At 40.2% G+C, this 17894-nt stretch overlaps 1 protein-coding gene across 1 annotated transcript in view; it reads right to left on the reverse strand.

Moving 5' to 3' along the window:
* Positions 1-561, reverse strand: part of cnir (cornichon-like protein) — a 248024-nt gene extending 247463 nt beyond the window's left edge. The window contains exon 1 of the mRNA XM_090375532.1: positions 410-561. Coding sequence (XP_090231658.1) covers positions 410-481 — 72 coding nt within the window. The 5' untranslated portion in view covers positions 482-561. The remainder of the gene's footprint in view (positions 1-409) is intronic.
* Positions 562-17894: the final 17333 nt, after the last annotated feature.

Consider the following 17894-nt stretch of genomic DNA (forward strand, 5'->3'; position numbering starts at 1 on the left):
TTTAAGGTGAGAAAATTTAGATCCATCAGGTAGATTAACTTCATGAACTATTATAACTTGTTTTTTCATATTTATGATTGTTAGAAACAATGCTATGAACGAGGGGTATACGCCTATAATAGCACACTCTTCAAATGTGGTTTGAAGAAACTGAATGCAACTAACTGTTACATGGCATTCTTCAATTATATTTTAAGGGAAATTTTTTTCTTTGATGTCGGCATGTCTTTAATAAATAAAGAAATTCCCCTACTATATTGATTTCAAAATCACGAAAGTATGTGCGCGATTTTCCACGATAATAAAAGACTATAATGTTCTCGGCGAAACAAAATATCGATAACTGCTCCACAATGACGAGAAACTGATATCAAAGCTTGTCTTATATAGCTAATCCAATAAAGGATACAACATAAACTGTCAAAAACAATAAGGCTCCTACATCAAAGAGAGAAAACACAAATAAAGCAACATCTCCCATATTTATGTAACTAAAAAATATAAATGTGAAATCAGACACGAAATATATAAATTTTTCTCTTGACTGAATCTTAGAACCGTCCTTCCAGCAAACAAGCAGACTTCAACAGTAGTCTTTCATGTGCTTAATACGGAAAATGCGCCCTCACATGTTTTCCAAATGTCAACCAGATGATAGTATAGCAATGCTTTCAACGCCCAATGGCAACCTTGTGGAAGTTATGTTTAGCATTAGTAGAGGCATATGATGCAAGAAAGCAAGCTTATATAGCACCAGCCAAAAAAAAAAAAAAAAATCCTTCCCATTGCACCCATCCAATTAACTCCAAATGTTTGTCTAGTTCTGTCTTGAATTTATTTAAGCTGTCAACTTCTGCAACGACAGATGGAAGTTCCAGCAATCAACTGCCCACTGGCTAAAGGCAATTTCCGCCCATCTGTTCTACAACTGTCTTTCCTCAATTCGAACTTATATCCCCTCAGGTGACCAATCTGGGCAAGAGGAAGAATTCCCATCGGCATTGAGTTTGCTCAAACCATTCAAGGGCTTATACACCTCAATCAGATCACCTCGCAGATGTCTAGTCTCCAGACACTGCAATTTGCAGACTTAAGCCTTTCTTTGTAAGCGCAACCCTTTGTTCCCTTCACCAATCTCGTTGCCCTTCTCTGTACTCGTTCTACCAGCTCTACATCCTTCCAAAAAGGATTATCTATTGTGCATTGATAATTTTATTAATTATGATATATTCATTTCATTCTAAGAATAATTCATATCTTCATTGCTATTCTAAAATTGTTATGCTTAGAAGTTAAAGAACGTCGTATGCAGGATATCGTCTTTTGAATCAAATATAATAGACAATTTGGAACTAAAATTGGTCTCTGGATCGATTGTTTTTTACTTGTATATTTATACAAATCGTATAGATACCAACATTGTGTCTGATTGGTTAATTAACATTATCCATTATGTTCATATTTGTATAATATTGTAGTTGTAAATGCCTTATAACATGATGCTAATTGTATATAAATCAACCCGTGGCATGGTTGGTGCCATGAAAGGTATTGTAGAGTGGTGGCACCTGCGTGTACCAGTGAACCTTACAATAAAGTCTTATTTGATTTACTAATCTGCTTTTTCAGAGGTGAAAGAGATTCTTGCACTGCTTCTATTAGAATGAGCAGAAGCCTGAAAAACAAGATGCATGGTATTTCAGAGACTGCTGGGAGCCATTGCGGTACAAGTAAACACATGGGTTGTGTTAGGGTAGCTAAGAATAGAAACAGGTGCAGGTATACTTGCGTGTACACCAATGCTAGGAGTTTAGTAAATAAATTTGATGAATTTGAGGTATTGCTCAAAACATCGAAGGCAGATATTGTTGGGATATCAGAGACGTGGTGTCACACAGATATAAGGGATGCGGAACTGCAATTTGGGGAGTACAACGTCTACAGAAAGGATAGACAGGATAGGAAGGGGGGAGGTGTTATGCTATTAGTTAAGAAACACATAAAAACCAAGGAAGTGAAGCCAGTCGACATCGCTGGACAGTGCAGTGTGGAGTCAGTTTGGTGTGACATAAGCATTGGGAGATCAAAATTGAGAGTAGGAGTGTGCTATAGGCCTAATGACTCTCATGAGTATAATAAGGAACTGTACAGGGAAATAGAGTGGGCCAGTAAATCAGAGTGTCTTATAAGGGGAGATTTTAATTTCCCAGATATTGACTGGAATTTGGGGGCTGGATACTCACACACTAGCAGGGCTTTTGTGGATTTATTGGATGATTGTTTTCTACATCAGCATGTTCGGGAGGCAACTAGAGGGAGTAATACTCTTGATTTGATTATCAGCAGTGATTCTTCATGCATTAAGAATCTGCAGATAAACGAACCACTAGGTGGCAGTGATCACAGTGTGCTGAAGTGGGATTTACTCAAAGAGGTAACTACCATTAGGGGTAAAGGGAAGGGTTATTGCTTCCGTAAAGGCGACTACGATGGACTGAGACAGTATTTAAATTCTATACAGTGGGACCAACTGATGATGTTACCAACAGCAAATTCAAAATGGGAAGCATTCAAAGAACTTATCTTGGAAGCTACTAGGTTTTACATACCAACTAAGAAATATTGTTCAAGGTTTAGGCCAAAATGGATGTCAGATGAACTAATGAGGCATATGGCAGAGAAGAAAAATGCATGGGATACTTACAAATTAACACATGACACAGAAGCCTATGATAGATACAAGTTGATATGCAACCAAGTTACAAAGGAGGTTAGGCAGGCGAAGGCAAATTACGAGAAATCCTTGGCAAGGGATGCAAAGAAAAACAGCAAAGAGTTCTTTACTTATGTAAACTCTAGAAGGAAAGGGATGAATCAGATTGGTCCACTTGATATTGATGGGTCAAGTGTTGATGATCCTGCTCAGGTGGCTAACAAACTAAATGAATATTTTGCATCGACATTCACACATGAGGAGTTATTCAGCGAGGGGAATGCCAGAGGTGTATTCAACTCTAGCAGTAAGTTACAGAATCTTGAAATAACTGGGAGTAAAGTGGAGGAGAAACTGTTGAAGATAAACACAAGAAAGGCACCCGGGGTGGATGGGATCTATCCAGTTATATTAAAGGAGGCAGCAAAGGAAGTAAGCAAACCCTTAGCCATAATTATGAGAGCTTCCTTGGACTCAGGGGATGTACCCATATACTGGAAATGTGCAAATGTGACCCCAATTCACAAAGGAGGATCAAAGGCTGACACAAGTAATTATAGACCTGTGAGCTTGACTTCTGTTCCAGGAAAATTAATGGAGGCACTGGTTAAAGACGCACTGCAGGATCATTTAGACAAGACTTCAGGTTATAGCTCAGACACAGCATGGTTTTGTTAAGGGGAAGTCTTGCCTGACCAACTTGATTGGATACTATGATGCAGTCACAAAAGAACTGGATGCAGGGAATAACTTTGATATTATATACTTGGATCTTAGAAAGGCTTTTGATACTGTTGCACATGGAAGACTGCTACACAAATTGGAGCAGTGTGACATTGGAGGCAAATTGCTGCTATGGATAAAGGGGTGGTTGAGGGGGAGAAGACAGAGAGTGGTAATCAATGGACACTGCTCATCGTGGACTGATGTTATTAGTGGAGTCCCTCAGGGCTCAGTGTTGGGTCCATTATTGTTTTCTGTATTTATAAATGATATTGATGATGGTATATCGGGATTAATGTCCAAGTTTGCAGACGATACAAAGGTTGGCAGGGTTGTCAAGGACACTACTGACACTATGCTTCTGCAACAGGATCTGGAAAGGTTGAGCAGATGGGCTGAGAGGTGGCAAATGAAGTTTAACATTGACAAATGTAAAGTACTACACATGGGAAACAGCAACCCCAGAGCAACGTATCAACTCTATGGTACAACACTGACAGTGGTAGAGAATGAAAGGGACTTGGGGTGGTTGTGCAGGCAGATATGAAGTTCTCTGAGCAGTGCAGACGGGCTGCAAGAGTAGCTCATGGAGTATTGTCAATGATATACAGGAATTTTTCCAGCAGGGATAAGGAGGTGATTATTCCATTGTATAAGGCGATGGTCAGGCCACACCTAGAGTACTGTATACAGGTCTGGAGGCCTCATTTCAAGAAGGATGTAGAGCTGCTGGAACGAGTACAGAGAAGGGCAACAAGATTAGTGAATGGAACAAAGGGGTGCTCTTACGAAGAAAGGCTTAAGTTTTGCAAATTACAGTGTCTGGAGACTAGGCACCAGCGAGGTGATCTGATAGAGGTGTATAAAGCCTTGAATGGTTTAAGCATGCTCAATGCTGATGGGATTCTTCCTCTAGCTCAGAATAATCACCTGAGAGGGCATAAATTCAAATTGAGGAAAGACAGATGTAGGATAGACGTGCGGAAATTTGCCTTTAGCCAGCGGGTGGTTGGTTGGTGGAACAGACTTCCATCCCTTGTGGTGGAGGTTGATAGCCTAAATAAGTTTAAGGCTCAGCTGGACAGGTATTTTGAACGAACAGAGGGGTGAAGTGGAAGTGGTTTTTTTTTTTTTTTTTTTTTGGCTGATGCTGCATAAGCTTGCTTTCTTGCATCAAATGCCTCTACTAATGCTAATGCTAATGCTAATGCTAATCTGTACACCCTTCTAGCCAATGGACTCTTCCAATACAGAAATTTTTAATAATAATATAACAAGGTAATATAAGGACAATCACACAACCTATCGAAGGACCAAGTATCAGATGCAACTATAAATATGCCCGTAAGCCTCCGAAGAGGTGATACTACAATTGTGAATGCAAGATGCTGCGATCGCTGGAGTGAACAGTTTTTGAGTGGGGAATGATAATTAGGGAGCAACTTAAGCAATCGGTCTATAAGAGATATTTCAATGGCACTGAAGATCCCTAGGTCAAAGACTGGAGATACTGTTCCACAGGCCTTCTGTTATAGTGTGCTTATCAAACAACATTCAGTGTAAATCATACGGCTTCCAGCCAAGCTGAATGACTAATATAGGTGTCCAGAAGACTCCTCGGTTTCTCATGATCAACTGCTGGTTAATACTAGTACAAAATCTCGTGTTCTCAAGACCTATTCCGGGATATAGGGAATAGACACGCAACAACAAGATTGCGTTGTGATTTTTCTCCTTGGACCCGTTCCAGATGGTTTGACTCCAGAGCGCCGCAGATGATGGTTCTTTTATTCATACAGCTCGTGCTACGATTAGTGTGAGGCAAGAAAATGGCTAGGAGGCAAATGTGGACAAACAGAACATGATTTATTAAACAGAAACATATATCTAACAGGACACTTAGAAATGGTAACTTTATGAATAATAACAGGTAGTAAAACTCAATACTCCTCTACACAGTGGCTATAGATTATAATGTCTATGTTACATGTTTATTGTTTGGTTTATGTTCTTTGTGTAATCTTTGGCTGATAACTACTGCTCGTACTCTATGTAATCGATGAACATCTCGCTGCCCGAATATGCAGGTATAGTGTAGAATTGACATGTAAAACTTGACTATGACTGATAGTATTACAGTTAGTAGAGGATCGTATTGATACAACATTCTAGAGTTTAAGTGTGATGAAATAGACAACAATCATAGTGTATACCCTGGAGGTGGGATGAATATATTGGTGACATCAATAAGGAAAGGGTAAGCCTTATAGTCGGACTATTACATTAGGTTGACCATCAAAACTAGGGTAGACTTACCAGAAAACTCCTGGGTGTCGTCAGGCATTGATGCTTTAGAACAGCGGTCCATCAAAGGCTGTTTCCAGAAACGTCTCTCTTATTCTTTACTTTTCTCTCTGCCTCTCTGATTCCTATTCTTTCACCTTGCTCTTTCTCCTTTCTTTACTTCTCCACACGGTAAAAATCGCCTCTTTTCTCCGTTGACCACGACTCTGCTTCCAACCACAACAACAACAACAACAACAACAACCCTTTTTTCTCCCCTTTCTTCAATTATACAGGGTGTCTCAAAAATATTGGTATAAACGTTTAGGGGAGGTAGATGACATCTAAAGGAACATGAATCGCATAGGAACCCATAACTGGAAACGCCACCATAACTCAGTACACAGCACTCTTTATCAGTTCGCAAGAGGAAAAAATTCAGTTTACTCATTCAAGCAGTAGTCACCACACGAAGAGCATGCATCGATATACGAACTGTGAGCTGGCAGACATGCACCTAGTGTATGGATTAGCAGAGGGCAATGGAAGAGCCGCTCAACGAATTTATGGAGAACATTTCCCAGACAGACATTAGCATTACCATTAGTAGAGGCATTTGATGCAAGAAAACAAGCTTATGCAGCATCAGGCAAAAAAAAAAAAAAAAAAAACCACTTCGACTTCACCCCTCTCTTCGTTCAAAATACATGTCCAGCTGAGCCTTAAACTTATTTAGGCTATCAACTTCCACGACAAGGGATGGAAATCTGTTCCACCAACCAACCACCCGCTGGCTAAAGGCAAATTTCCGCACGTCTATCCTACATCTGTCTTTCCTCAATTTGAATTTATGCCCTCTCAGGTGATTATTCTGAGCGAGAGGAAGAATCCCATCAGAATTGAGCATTCTCAAACCATTCAAGGCTTTATACACCTCTATCAGATCACCTCGCTGGTGCCTAGTCTCCAAACACTCTCTGGAGACTAGGCACTAGCACCAATTTGCAAAATTTAAGCCTTTCTTCGTAAGAGCACCCCTTTGTTCACTTCACTAATCTTGTTGCCCTTCTCTGTACTCGTTCCAGCAGCTCTACATCCTTCTTGAAATGAGGCCTCCAGACCTGTATAGAGTACTCTAGGTGCGGCCTGACCATTGCCTTATACAAGGGAATAATCGCTTCCTTATCCCTGCTAGAAAAATTCCTATATATCATTGACAATACACCATGAGCTACTCTTGCAGCCCCTCCGCACTGCTCAGAGAACTTCATATCTGCCTGCACAGCCACCCCAGGTCCCTTTCATTCTCTACCACTGTCGTGTAGTACCACAGAGTTGATACGTTGCTCTGGGGTTGCTGTTTCCCATGTGTAGTACTTTACATTTGTCAGTGTTAAACTTCATTTGCCACCTCTCAGCCCATCTGCTCAAACTTTCCAGATCCTGTTGCAGCAGTATAGTGTCAGTAGTGTCTTTGACAACACTGCCTACCTTTGTATCGTCTACAAACTTCGACATTAAGCTTGATATACCATCATCAATATCATTTATAAATACAGAAAACAATAATGGACCCAACACTGAGCCCTGAGGGACTCCACTAATAACATCAGTCCACGACGAGCAGTGTCCATTGATTACCACTCTCTGTCTTCTCCCCCTCAGCCACCACTTTATCCACAGCAGCAATTTGCCTCAAATGTAACACTGCTCCAATTTGTGCAGCAGTCTTCCATGTGCAACAGTATCAAAAGCCTTTCTAAGATCCAAGTATATAATATCAAAGTTGTTCCCTGCATCCAGTTCCTTTGTGGCTGCATCATAGTATCCAATCAAATTGGTCAGTCAAGACTTCCCCTTAACAAAACCATGCTCTGTCCGAGCTATAACTGAAGTCTTGTCTAAATGATCCTGCAGTGCTTCTTTAACTAGTGCCTCCATTAATTTTCCAGGAACAGAGGTTAAACTCACAGGTCTATAATTACTTGTGTCAGCCTTTGATCCTCCTTTGTGAATTGGGATCACATTTGTACATTTCCAGTCTGTGGGTACCTCCCTGAATCCAAGGAAGCTCTCATAATTATGACTAAGGGTTTGCTTACTTCCTCTGCTGCTTCCTTTAATATAACTGGATAGATCCCATCCACCGCGGGTGCCTTTCTTGTGTTTATTTTCAAAATTTTCTCCTCCATTTTACTCTCAGTTATTACAAGATTCTCTAGCCTACTGCTAGATTTGAATACACCTCTCTCTTTCCCCTCGTTAAATAACTCCTCATGTGTAAATGTCGATGCAAAACATTCATTTAGTTTGTTAGCTACCTGAGCAGGATCATCAACAGTTGACCCATCGATATCAAGTGGACCAATCTGATTCATCCCCTTCCTTCTAGAGTTTACATAAGTAAAGAATTCTTTGCTGTTTTTCTTTGCATCCCTTGCCAAAGTTTTCTCGTAATCTGCTTACACCTGCCTAACCTCCTTTGTAACTTGGTTACAGATCAACTTGTATCTATCATAGGCTTATGTGTCATGTGTTAATTTGTATGTATCCCATGCATGTTTCTTTTCTGCCATATCCTCATTAGTTCATCTGACATCCATTTAGGCCTAAACCTGGAACAATATTTCTTAGTTGGTATGTAAAGCCTAGTAGCTTCCAAGATAAGTTCTTTGAATGCTTCCGATTTTGCATTTGTTGTTGGGAATATCATCAGTTGGTCTCACTGTATAGAATTTCAATACTGTCTCAGTCCATCGTAGTCGCCTTTACGAAAGCAGTAACCCTTCCCTTTACCCCTAATGGTAGTTACCTCTTTGAGTAAATCCCACATCAGCACACTGTGATCACTGCCACCTAGTGGTTCATTTATCTGCAGATTCTTAATGCATGAAGAATCACTGCTGATAATCAAATCAAGAGTATTCCTCTCTCTACTTGCCTCCCGAACATGCTGATGTAGAAAACAATCATCCAGTAAATCTACAAAAGCCTTGCTAGTGTGTGAGTGACCAGCCCCCAAATTCCAGTCATTATCTGGGAAATTAAAATCTCCCATTATAAGACTCTCTGATTTACTGGCCCACTCTATTTCCCTGTACAGTTTCTTATTATACTCATCAGAGTCATTAGGCCTATAGCACACTCTTACTCTCAATTTTGATCTCCCAATGCTTATGTCACACCAAACTGACTCGACACTGCACTGTCCAGCGATGTCGACTGGCTTCACTTCCTTGGATTTTATGTATTTCTTAACTAATAGCATAACCCCTCCTCCCTTGCTATCCAGTCTATCCTTTCTGTAGACGTTGTACTCCCCAAATTCCAGTTCTGCATTCCTTATATCTGTGTGACACCACGTCTCTGATATCCCAACAATATCTGCCTTCGATGTTTTGAGCAATACCTCAAATTCATCAAATTTATTTACGAAACTCCTAGCATTGGTGTACACGCAAGTATACATGCACCTATTTCTATTCTTAGCTACCCTAACACAACCCATGTGTTTACTTGACCGCAATGACTCCCAGCAGTCTCTGAAATATCCTGCAGCTTGTTTTTCAGGCTTCTGCTCATTCCAATAGAAGCAGTGCAAGAATCTCTCTCACCTCTGCCAGTGTCTACTGTTAATCTATTCGTCTTTGTCTCCCAGCCAAGGTAGCAGTTTTCCGACCCACCTAACACTGCCTCCATAGCATCAGCAAATATTCTTGCACCCTTTCTATTTAAGTGTATCCCATCCCTGTAGAAGCAATCTCTCCTGTTAACAACATGTACCGGACCACCGTTTGTTTGAGTGTTTGCATCAAAATTTGTGCGATTATGGGTCATTTAGAGGTAACAGGAGTAGTACAGGCCGACCACGTTCGATGCGAACTCCCGCCATGAAAGAAAGTGTGTTAAATGCTCTCCAGAATAATCCTACTACAAGCACACGTGCCATTGCCTCTGCATTAGGAGTGTCTCGTTGCAGTGTACAGCATATCTGGCACGACGATTCCTTACACCCCTTTCAACTCCAAAGGGTTCATTTACTGCTCCCCAAGATCCTGCACGTGTGGCTTTTGCGCAGTGGTTTCTCTAAGAAAGTGTTCAAGACTTGAATTTTCCAGCCTAGGTTTTCGTCACGAATGAGGCTTATTTCACTCGGGAAGGCTTATTCAATCAGCACAATGCTCATGTGTGGGCTCACGACAAACCACACGGTGTGCGCATCCATGCGGCACAACATCGCTTCGCAATAAATGTGTGGGCAGGTATGGTCGGTGACTGCTTAATCATCCCGTACCTGTTACCATCCCACATGAACTCCGCTAAATATCGGATCTTCCTTGAACAAGTTCTACCAGGGTTATTTGAAGATGTTCCAGCAAATGTGAGATGCAACATTTGGTGTAAACATGACGTGGTGCCTGCCCATTATGGAAAGTGTGTTCGTGACAATTTGAACAGGCGTTTTGTGGTCGATGGATTGGCCGTGGTGGACCCGTTCCGTGGCCCCCAAGCTCTCCTGATTTATCGAGTCTTGATTGCTTTCTGTGCGGGGCCCTCAAATCTATCGTGTATGAATCGCCTTGACGAAATGGATCTCGTGGCGAGACTCGTCTGCACTGCTGCTTCAAAGAAACTCCAGGTGTGTTCAACCGTGTCCGCCAATCCATGCTGCATCGGTGTCACGCATGCATCACATCTTATGGTGGAACCTTTGAGCATCTGTTGTAACATCATGAAATGCATCCATCTTGTACTCCATTGTTAATATTATGTCAAATAAATGTTTGACCCTAATTACTGTCTTGTGTCATTTCTGCTTCTTGTGCCTCTGCTACTACTTTCCCGTGACGTTTTCGGTTTTGGGTTCCTATGCGATTTACATTCCTTTAGATGTTCCCTACCTCCCCTAATCGTTTGTGCCAATATTTTTGAGACACGCTGTATAGGTCCCCATCTTTTGACCTCCCCTAACTTGTATTGGCCCACAGATCAGCTTTGCGGGAAGAAGAAAAACCATGGACTGTTCTCCAGGAGACCAGACACAGCCAAAAACAGAATTTATGATGGGTAAGGTGATCTTCATAAGATCCCCTTACCCGTAAGGGGATCTAAGGAGAAAGAAACACCAAAAGTGTGTTGTTTCTTTCTAACGCCACATTCCTTTCCAGACGCCAGTCGCATACTTTCTCACCATTTTGTAAATATGGTGTCTACGGCACTTGTCTGATCCGATTGAATAACGAGCCCTCACTAAGAATTCACCAGACACTTAATGGGGGGGAATAAGGTTTCTGCTGCCACTTCCACAAATGTGGTGTCAACGAATGTGTGCCAGTGGAAATGAAAACAGTCTCCTGCAGGAAAAGAATGTTGTTAGACAAGTATAGGAGTGATAAAAGTATAAGGTGACTTGGAGCAGTGACTGCTTCTTAATGGCAAGCCATGAGGTAAAAATGAAAGCATTTTTCCATTCCTCCCCTCCATCGGTAGATCTTGGGCAGGTGAAAAAAAAAAGAATTTCAAATGCCCAAAATTTAAGACTTCTTTTAAAGGGAAAAGAAATGCACGTTCCTCCTCTTACAAGATTGGGTCAACTTACTCACTACAACTAGTGTCAAATACAACAATGCATTCAACACAACAATTTCTTATATGTTACTAGGGTTGTCTGGGGATAACTGATATTAACTTGGTACAATTTTGCAAACAACAACCTTACCCTGGTCAAAGTAACCACTATTATATTGATTTTAAATAAAAATCTATATACGTTCTAACATGATTTAGAAGATACAATGTTCTGTTCACAAAGTGACAAATGTTCATGAACTGTTGCGAAAATGTCTTTTTGGTTCACACATTTTTTTTATTAATTATGCTGAAGAATGTTCTCCTGTTTGTGAATGTTGATTTTGGAAAACTATAGTTCTGGTGTGTTAAAGAATTGGTCCATTGCTACTCTGGGGGGGGGTCACTGGGAATTCACTTCATCAGGAACACACGGAATGTTGCTTCCATGACACAATCTTCACTCGATACAGCATGACATGGAACAGAATAAACCAAGAGTTAGCATCTGCTCTTTTCTAACATTCATTTACAAAACATTATGTGTACTTAATACTTTACATAATCCACATTTATGACAATCAGTATCAAAAGAAGAATACATTATACATATAATGCTATTTATCTACTTGTATAGTATATATTTTGGTTAAACACAATATAGGTTAACCAACCCTTGACAATATATTATCAAACTTTATCAAAATAAAATGTTCAAAGTAACAAACAATTATACTGGTTAAATAAAAAGCATAAAGTGATATACTTGAATAGCTGATAGAGTAATCATCCAAGAAGTTATATAAGCATTTAAGTAATATCATAATTGTTACATAATTGGCCACAACAGATACTATATTTCTGTCAGTCATTTACACAACTATTCCATTGACATAAACATTAATAAGGTCTAACATTCAATTGTAATGGAATTTAAGCAGTTTCTCGAATAAAAAGAAAGTTCATTGACAGTATGCTATGCAATAGGGAGAACAACATTTTAAAAAGTAATGTCTATATATGGACAATTTTGACGTAACGTAACCACTTAGCTGATAGCATAATGTATACATATTTAGTCACACTTGAATATAAATAATACTTAGGCTTAAATAATGTTGCACACAATAAACTTGCAATGTACTACTAAAAAAGATTACTGCAAAAAACATATAACACAGTTAATTCAATCTGACAAGGAAATGGCCTTTTAATTTCTCCCCAGATGTTGCCTAACAATCTGGACTGTCAATTACTTCCACCATTCAACCCGGGGAGGAGCAAGTCTCACTTTTATTAAACCTTCAAATTCCAGCCACTGCGTGAAGACACTGGCAGCATGCACTGATCTGTGTGCTGTTGGGTAATTCCAGGGACACTGAGAGTGGTGGTCACGTACTGCGGGAAGCAATTCTATATCAGGGCAGGTGAAGTTTCTGATATCGACGATTATTTTGAAAGGAAGGACCTTTTTAAGGCATCAAGCCTTCTCTTCTCCTCTAGTGAGGATCATTTGATATGTTTTGACAAATGGGTTAATCCATGAACCGAAGTATAGAGAAGTGCAGGTTTCTGGCTTTTGAACTGTAGGTATGTACTGATTGTCCGAGGAGATGATGGCAACCTCTTCTGTTGAGAGTGCATCATCTTTATTCTTGGAAAATATGATGTCAATAAAAACCCAATTGTTACAAGGAACTGGGAAGGATCTGTAGGGGCATTTCGTCGAGGTGAACTGGGAAGGGGATGATCTGATCAGGGTCGGCTGGAAGGGCATTCGACTGCTCCAATCCGGCGAGCGGAGACCTACACCTCACCCAGTTTAAAAAGTCTCCCATGCAGTGATCAGATGCATGGCGGCAAAAATGCATTTCCCGGGAACTTTCTGGTTCAAGTTTTCTTTTGATGGGCTGGGCCCGCCTTAATTCTTTATGTTCCCACCACTTGGATTTCAATGTTTTTTCGTTTGATAGCAAACTTCTTTAATGATGTGGTCTCAATGGTTTCATTAGCATGTTTCTGTACTTCCACTATGTATCAACAAGAAACTCCTTCAATTTTTCGGACTTCATACCCTTGAGTAAAGTTTGGAACTAACCAAACCCAATAGTGCAAACAAGGTTGACTTTCGATGATGTGACAATTTGAACCACTATCTCCCACAATACAATTTGTAATTCCAGGCCAGCTCAGGGATTCCTTAGTTATGGCCTGAAAGTGGTATCCTAGAACACAATGTAAACCCCACACGCAATAGGCAATCTGTGGGCAGGCAAGTTGACTTATGAGATGAAGCTCTGTAGGAAGAGTAATACATTCATTTTGTCTGCCAGTGACACTGCACTTGTTTAAAAGTTAATTGTAATTGGAAAAGAGTTTGTTGGGTGTCAGACATGAACCATAAGCATTGCTTGTAATCCAGGTTTAATAAAGTCACACGGGCTTTAGTAGAGATTCTACATGGTTGAGATAAGTCTGCTTGGCATTCTTTTATTCTGGCATGTAAAATCTGATGATTAGTACATGTTGAATCAATTATAAGTATAAGTGAAGACAGGTATAAAAGAATCTGCAAGGGAGTGATCCGAAAGGAATATGTTCTTCTAAGTATTCCTGCACTTTCCTGTGATTGTTCTAACAGCTTCTCCAGTGGAAAGGCCTGCCAGGCTTGTTAGGCACCAGGCAGTTCAAAACATCCTCCAGACGGCACTAACAAGCATATAAAGTGCCTTAACTGTTTGTACTATGGATTTGATGATAAACCTAGAGTAGCAGATAATTGTTGCTGCCAGAATACCCAGAATTAGGTATATTACATAAGATACAATAGGTGGAAAACAGTGTCGATTGTTCACCAACTCCCAACAGAAAATGCAAAAAATCCTCTTGCATTCATCTCTTCCTGCTAAATGTATCACTCCCTGTACAACCTTCCCCTGATGAGACACAAAAAGAAACTTCAATGGTCCTGGGGTTAGCATGAACTCACGCAGTACTTCTGCCTGTAATGGTTCTTTATTTATTACGTAAGTTCTTTGATTACCAAATTTTCTTATTATCAAGATACCCTTCTCTAATGTGGTGAAAACTGGGTCTGTAAACATAACCTCTAACCCATGCTCTTCGAAATGAGCTTGTTCCTCAGACAACACATGTCTCACATGTCTGACCTGATCCATATTTTCCAATGGCGGTGTCAAGCACATTCTGTAGGAAATAACTGGCGGATTCTTAAGTCTCCAATCCACACTCTGCTAGCCAATACGTTTTGGCTGCTTGTCTCTGACATATACATGAAGACTGCTGATTACACTCAGTTTCTTAACAGTATTCAATACTTCCTTTACACTGTTCTTTACTGCATTCACAACTCTCCCCATCTTATCTACACTGATAAATGGCCGAAGTGCCATTTTCCTTTAAAGATGGTTTTAACATAAAATATGCGGGTGGGATCAAAGTGCTATTTTTGAGAATTCTAGATACCCACTGCTTAAGGCAATTTCCACAATTCATAATGGAACAACTGTTCTGGGGAATTAATTTACACAGAGACATGGAGGGTTTGGTCATTTCACACACATACACTCCATGTTTCATTGACACAGTTCAATATCGGCTTTACTAAGCAGCAAAAATGTCCCTAGAGTTTCATCTGAGGCTGAACTTCATACTTGTTTCAGAAGACAACAGTCAATCTATAAATACAGAAAAAGAAAACTATCACTCTTATGTACCTCTCCTGTTCCAAAAAAATAATAATTTTTTTCTCTTTTCCAAAGACAGATGTAACACAATAGCGAGCCTTCTCCTCGTAAAGCTCTCTCTCTCTTCTGAGTTTTAATCAAACATTCATTGATCCTGATCCCTCCAAGCATCTCTAAGAAGACCTGCCAAATCAAAACCTTTGTCATTGTTTTGTGGGTCTAGTCTCGAGGCGAGTGGACCTAACATCCACTGTATTGTTCTCTCTACTCCACTCGGCTGTTCTACTTGATCTGTATTTCCTTATTCTTCAATATCTTGATCTGGAGATTCACCTCTCTGCATCTCCATTTCACCGATAGGATTACTCTGTTCTGTTTCCTCTCTTATAATGGAAGTTGATTGGGGTGTCATCACTTCATTTTGTGATGGAGAATAAGGGTTACCACATGTGGGGTATGAGTCACGCGGCTTCCACTGCCCAAATTATAATCATGCGACTGGGTTGGCATACGCACAGTTTTGACTGACTCTTCGGGCTGCTCTATCTCTGGTTGCCTATTCTGATTCTCATTTGGGAAGGACATCGAGGGAATGGATGCTGCGATAGTTGTTGTTTTTGTTGGTTGGATTATCACAGGTCTGGGGTCTATTATGGGATCAAATCACACTCTTCCACTATGGGATCATCAAAGATCCAGGTTTCTGTTGCCACTGTCTCTGTAATTGTTTGATCTGGTAGTTCAACATCTTTCGATTCCTCCATTCTAAGTTTGGGATAAACCTTCTGACATACTACCTTGGTCAATCGATCTACATTTGCAATTTGCTTATCTTTTGGATTATTCCGATTCTGTATTTTGTAGTTAACCAGTGAGGTCTGACTGATCACTCGATAAGGACTTGTGCTCGAACGAGCTAGTTTCTTTGTAGTACCCACTTTTATCTTGGGAGTAAAAAGATAAACGACACTTCCTAAATGGATATTTTTATCTACAGCAATTGATGTTCTACTTTGTTCTTGCTTTTGCACTGCTTACTCCAAATGTTGAGAGACAATCTCATAAGTTCTCTGAAGGCGTGCACACATCTGCTCTGAATAATTTTCCAAACAAGCGTAAGCTCTTATTTTGGCATGCCAGAGGTCTGAGGGAAACACCAAATCTCTTCCATAAATCAAAAAGTTGGGCGATTCCTGCATGGAACTGTGAGTTGCAGCATGATACACAGCGACTGCCAGTGGAACCATGACATCCCAGTCTGACTGTGCATCGTTGGCCACATGTTACAAAATCGTTGTTAATGTGTGATTTAAACATTCAACTTTAGCATTGAACTGAGGGTTAAAAGAAGATGTGTGGAGTTCATGGATATTTAGCTTCTCACACACTAGCAGTAACAATGAAGTCATGAAGTTACTACCTTGATCTGAAAGTATGTCTTGTGATCACATTATTGATGAAAGCTGTTGCTACTTCATCAGCCTTTTGAGTCTGGAGTGGAATCACTTCAGCATAATGGGTAAAATTATCCACTGGTATCAATAGATATTTATGTTCTCTCAAAGTCATAGGAAGAGGTCCTAGAATGTCCACGGACACTATTACGCAGGGAGAGTTTTCAACAGGAACTCTCATCGGGGCCACTTTGGCCTTAGGGTTATATCCTTTATGTTCCATACAAGAGGAACACGACGATGTAGTTCTTGACATCACTATTGCCTATCTAAAAAAATCTTTCTTAATCTTCTCCAATGTCTTCTGTAATGCAAAATGTCCCCCACTGACAGCCTTGTCATGGCATGATTTCAACACTTCTGTCTTGAAGCCATCTGGGACTACTAATTGTTCGATTGGCTCTTGTCTTATAGCTCCTGTGTCAGATAAAGTGTAGTGATACAGTATATCATCTTCAGTTAAATATAAGGAATCTGGGATTTTCGTTAATAACTGGGGTATTCCCTCTAACTGTTCAATTAACCTCTGCAACTTCGGATCCTCTCTTTGAAAGGCTTTAATCAAAGTTCTGGTTTGTTGGTGTGGCACTACCAGCGATTATAAAGTTACATCTGCTGATATAAGAGAGAAATAATTCGGTATTTTTTTGTTTCTTTGGCCTTTTCTGTTTTTTATCTTCCTCTAACACCAGTCTAGAATGGAATGTGCTTTACCAGGATGGTATACAATTTTGTAGTCGTATTCTTGCAACAAGAGGTCCAACGTGCTAAACGTGGCGATGGATTTTTCAGTTTGAGCAAATAGCTCAATGATTGGTGATCCGTTATCAGTGTAAAACTGTTGGATACTAGAAAAGGTCTGAATTGCATCACCACGAAAACTATTGCCGAGGCTTCCTTTTCTGTAGTGCTATACATTATCTCAGTTTGTTTAATAGACTGGAAGCATAAGCAACTGGCTGTCTCAAATTTTCACTTACTTTTTTGTTCCCGAACAGCCGCAACACAATATGATGAAGCATTAGAAGAAACAACGAAAGATCTCGTGAAATCTGAATAAATCAACAGAGATTGTGTTATCAAAGCAGTTTTCAGCTGGCCAAAGGCCTGCTGGAGCAGAGTTCTCCCAAACAAAAGGTGTTTCTTTTTTAGTAAGCTCCATCAAAGGTCGTGCTATTTCAGCAAACTCTGGGATGAATTTTCTGTAGAATCCTGCCATTCCAAGAAATGATCGGACTTGTTTGACTGTCATTGGAGTCGACACTCTCGGATTGCGGAGACATTGACTGGATCTGGGCGAATACCATCTCCGCTAACCAAGTGGTTCAAATACTTCAGCTGCTCTTGCAGAAATTGACATTTTTTAGGCTTGAACTTGAGGTCATATTCTCTCAAACGCTGGAAGACTTTCCATAATTTCGTGAGATATGAATCAAACTCAGAGGA

The sequence above is a fragment of the Mastigoproctus giganteus genome, chromosome 6 (assembly GCF_048544385.1).
Source record: "Mastigoproctus giganteus isolate SK-2022 chromosome 6, ASM4854438v1, whole genome shotgun sequence".
Taxonomy (NCBI): Eukaryota; Metazoa; Arthropoda; class Arachnida; order Uropygi; family Thelyphonidae; genus Mastigoproctus; species Mastigoproctus giganteus.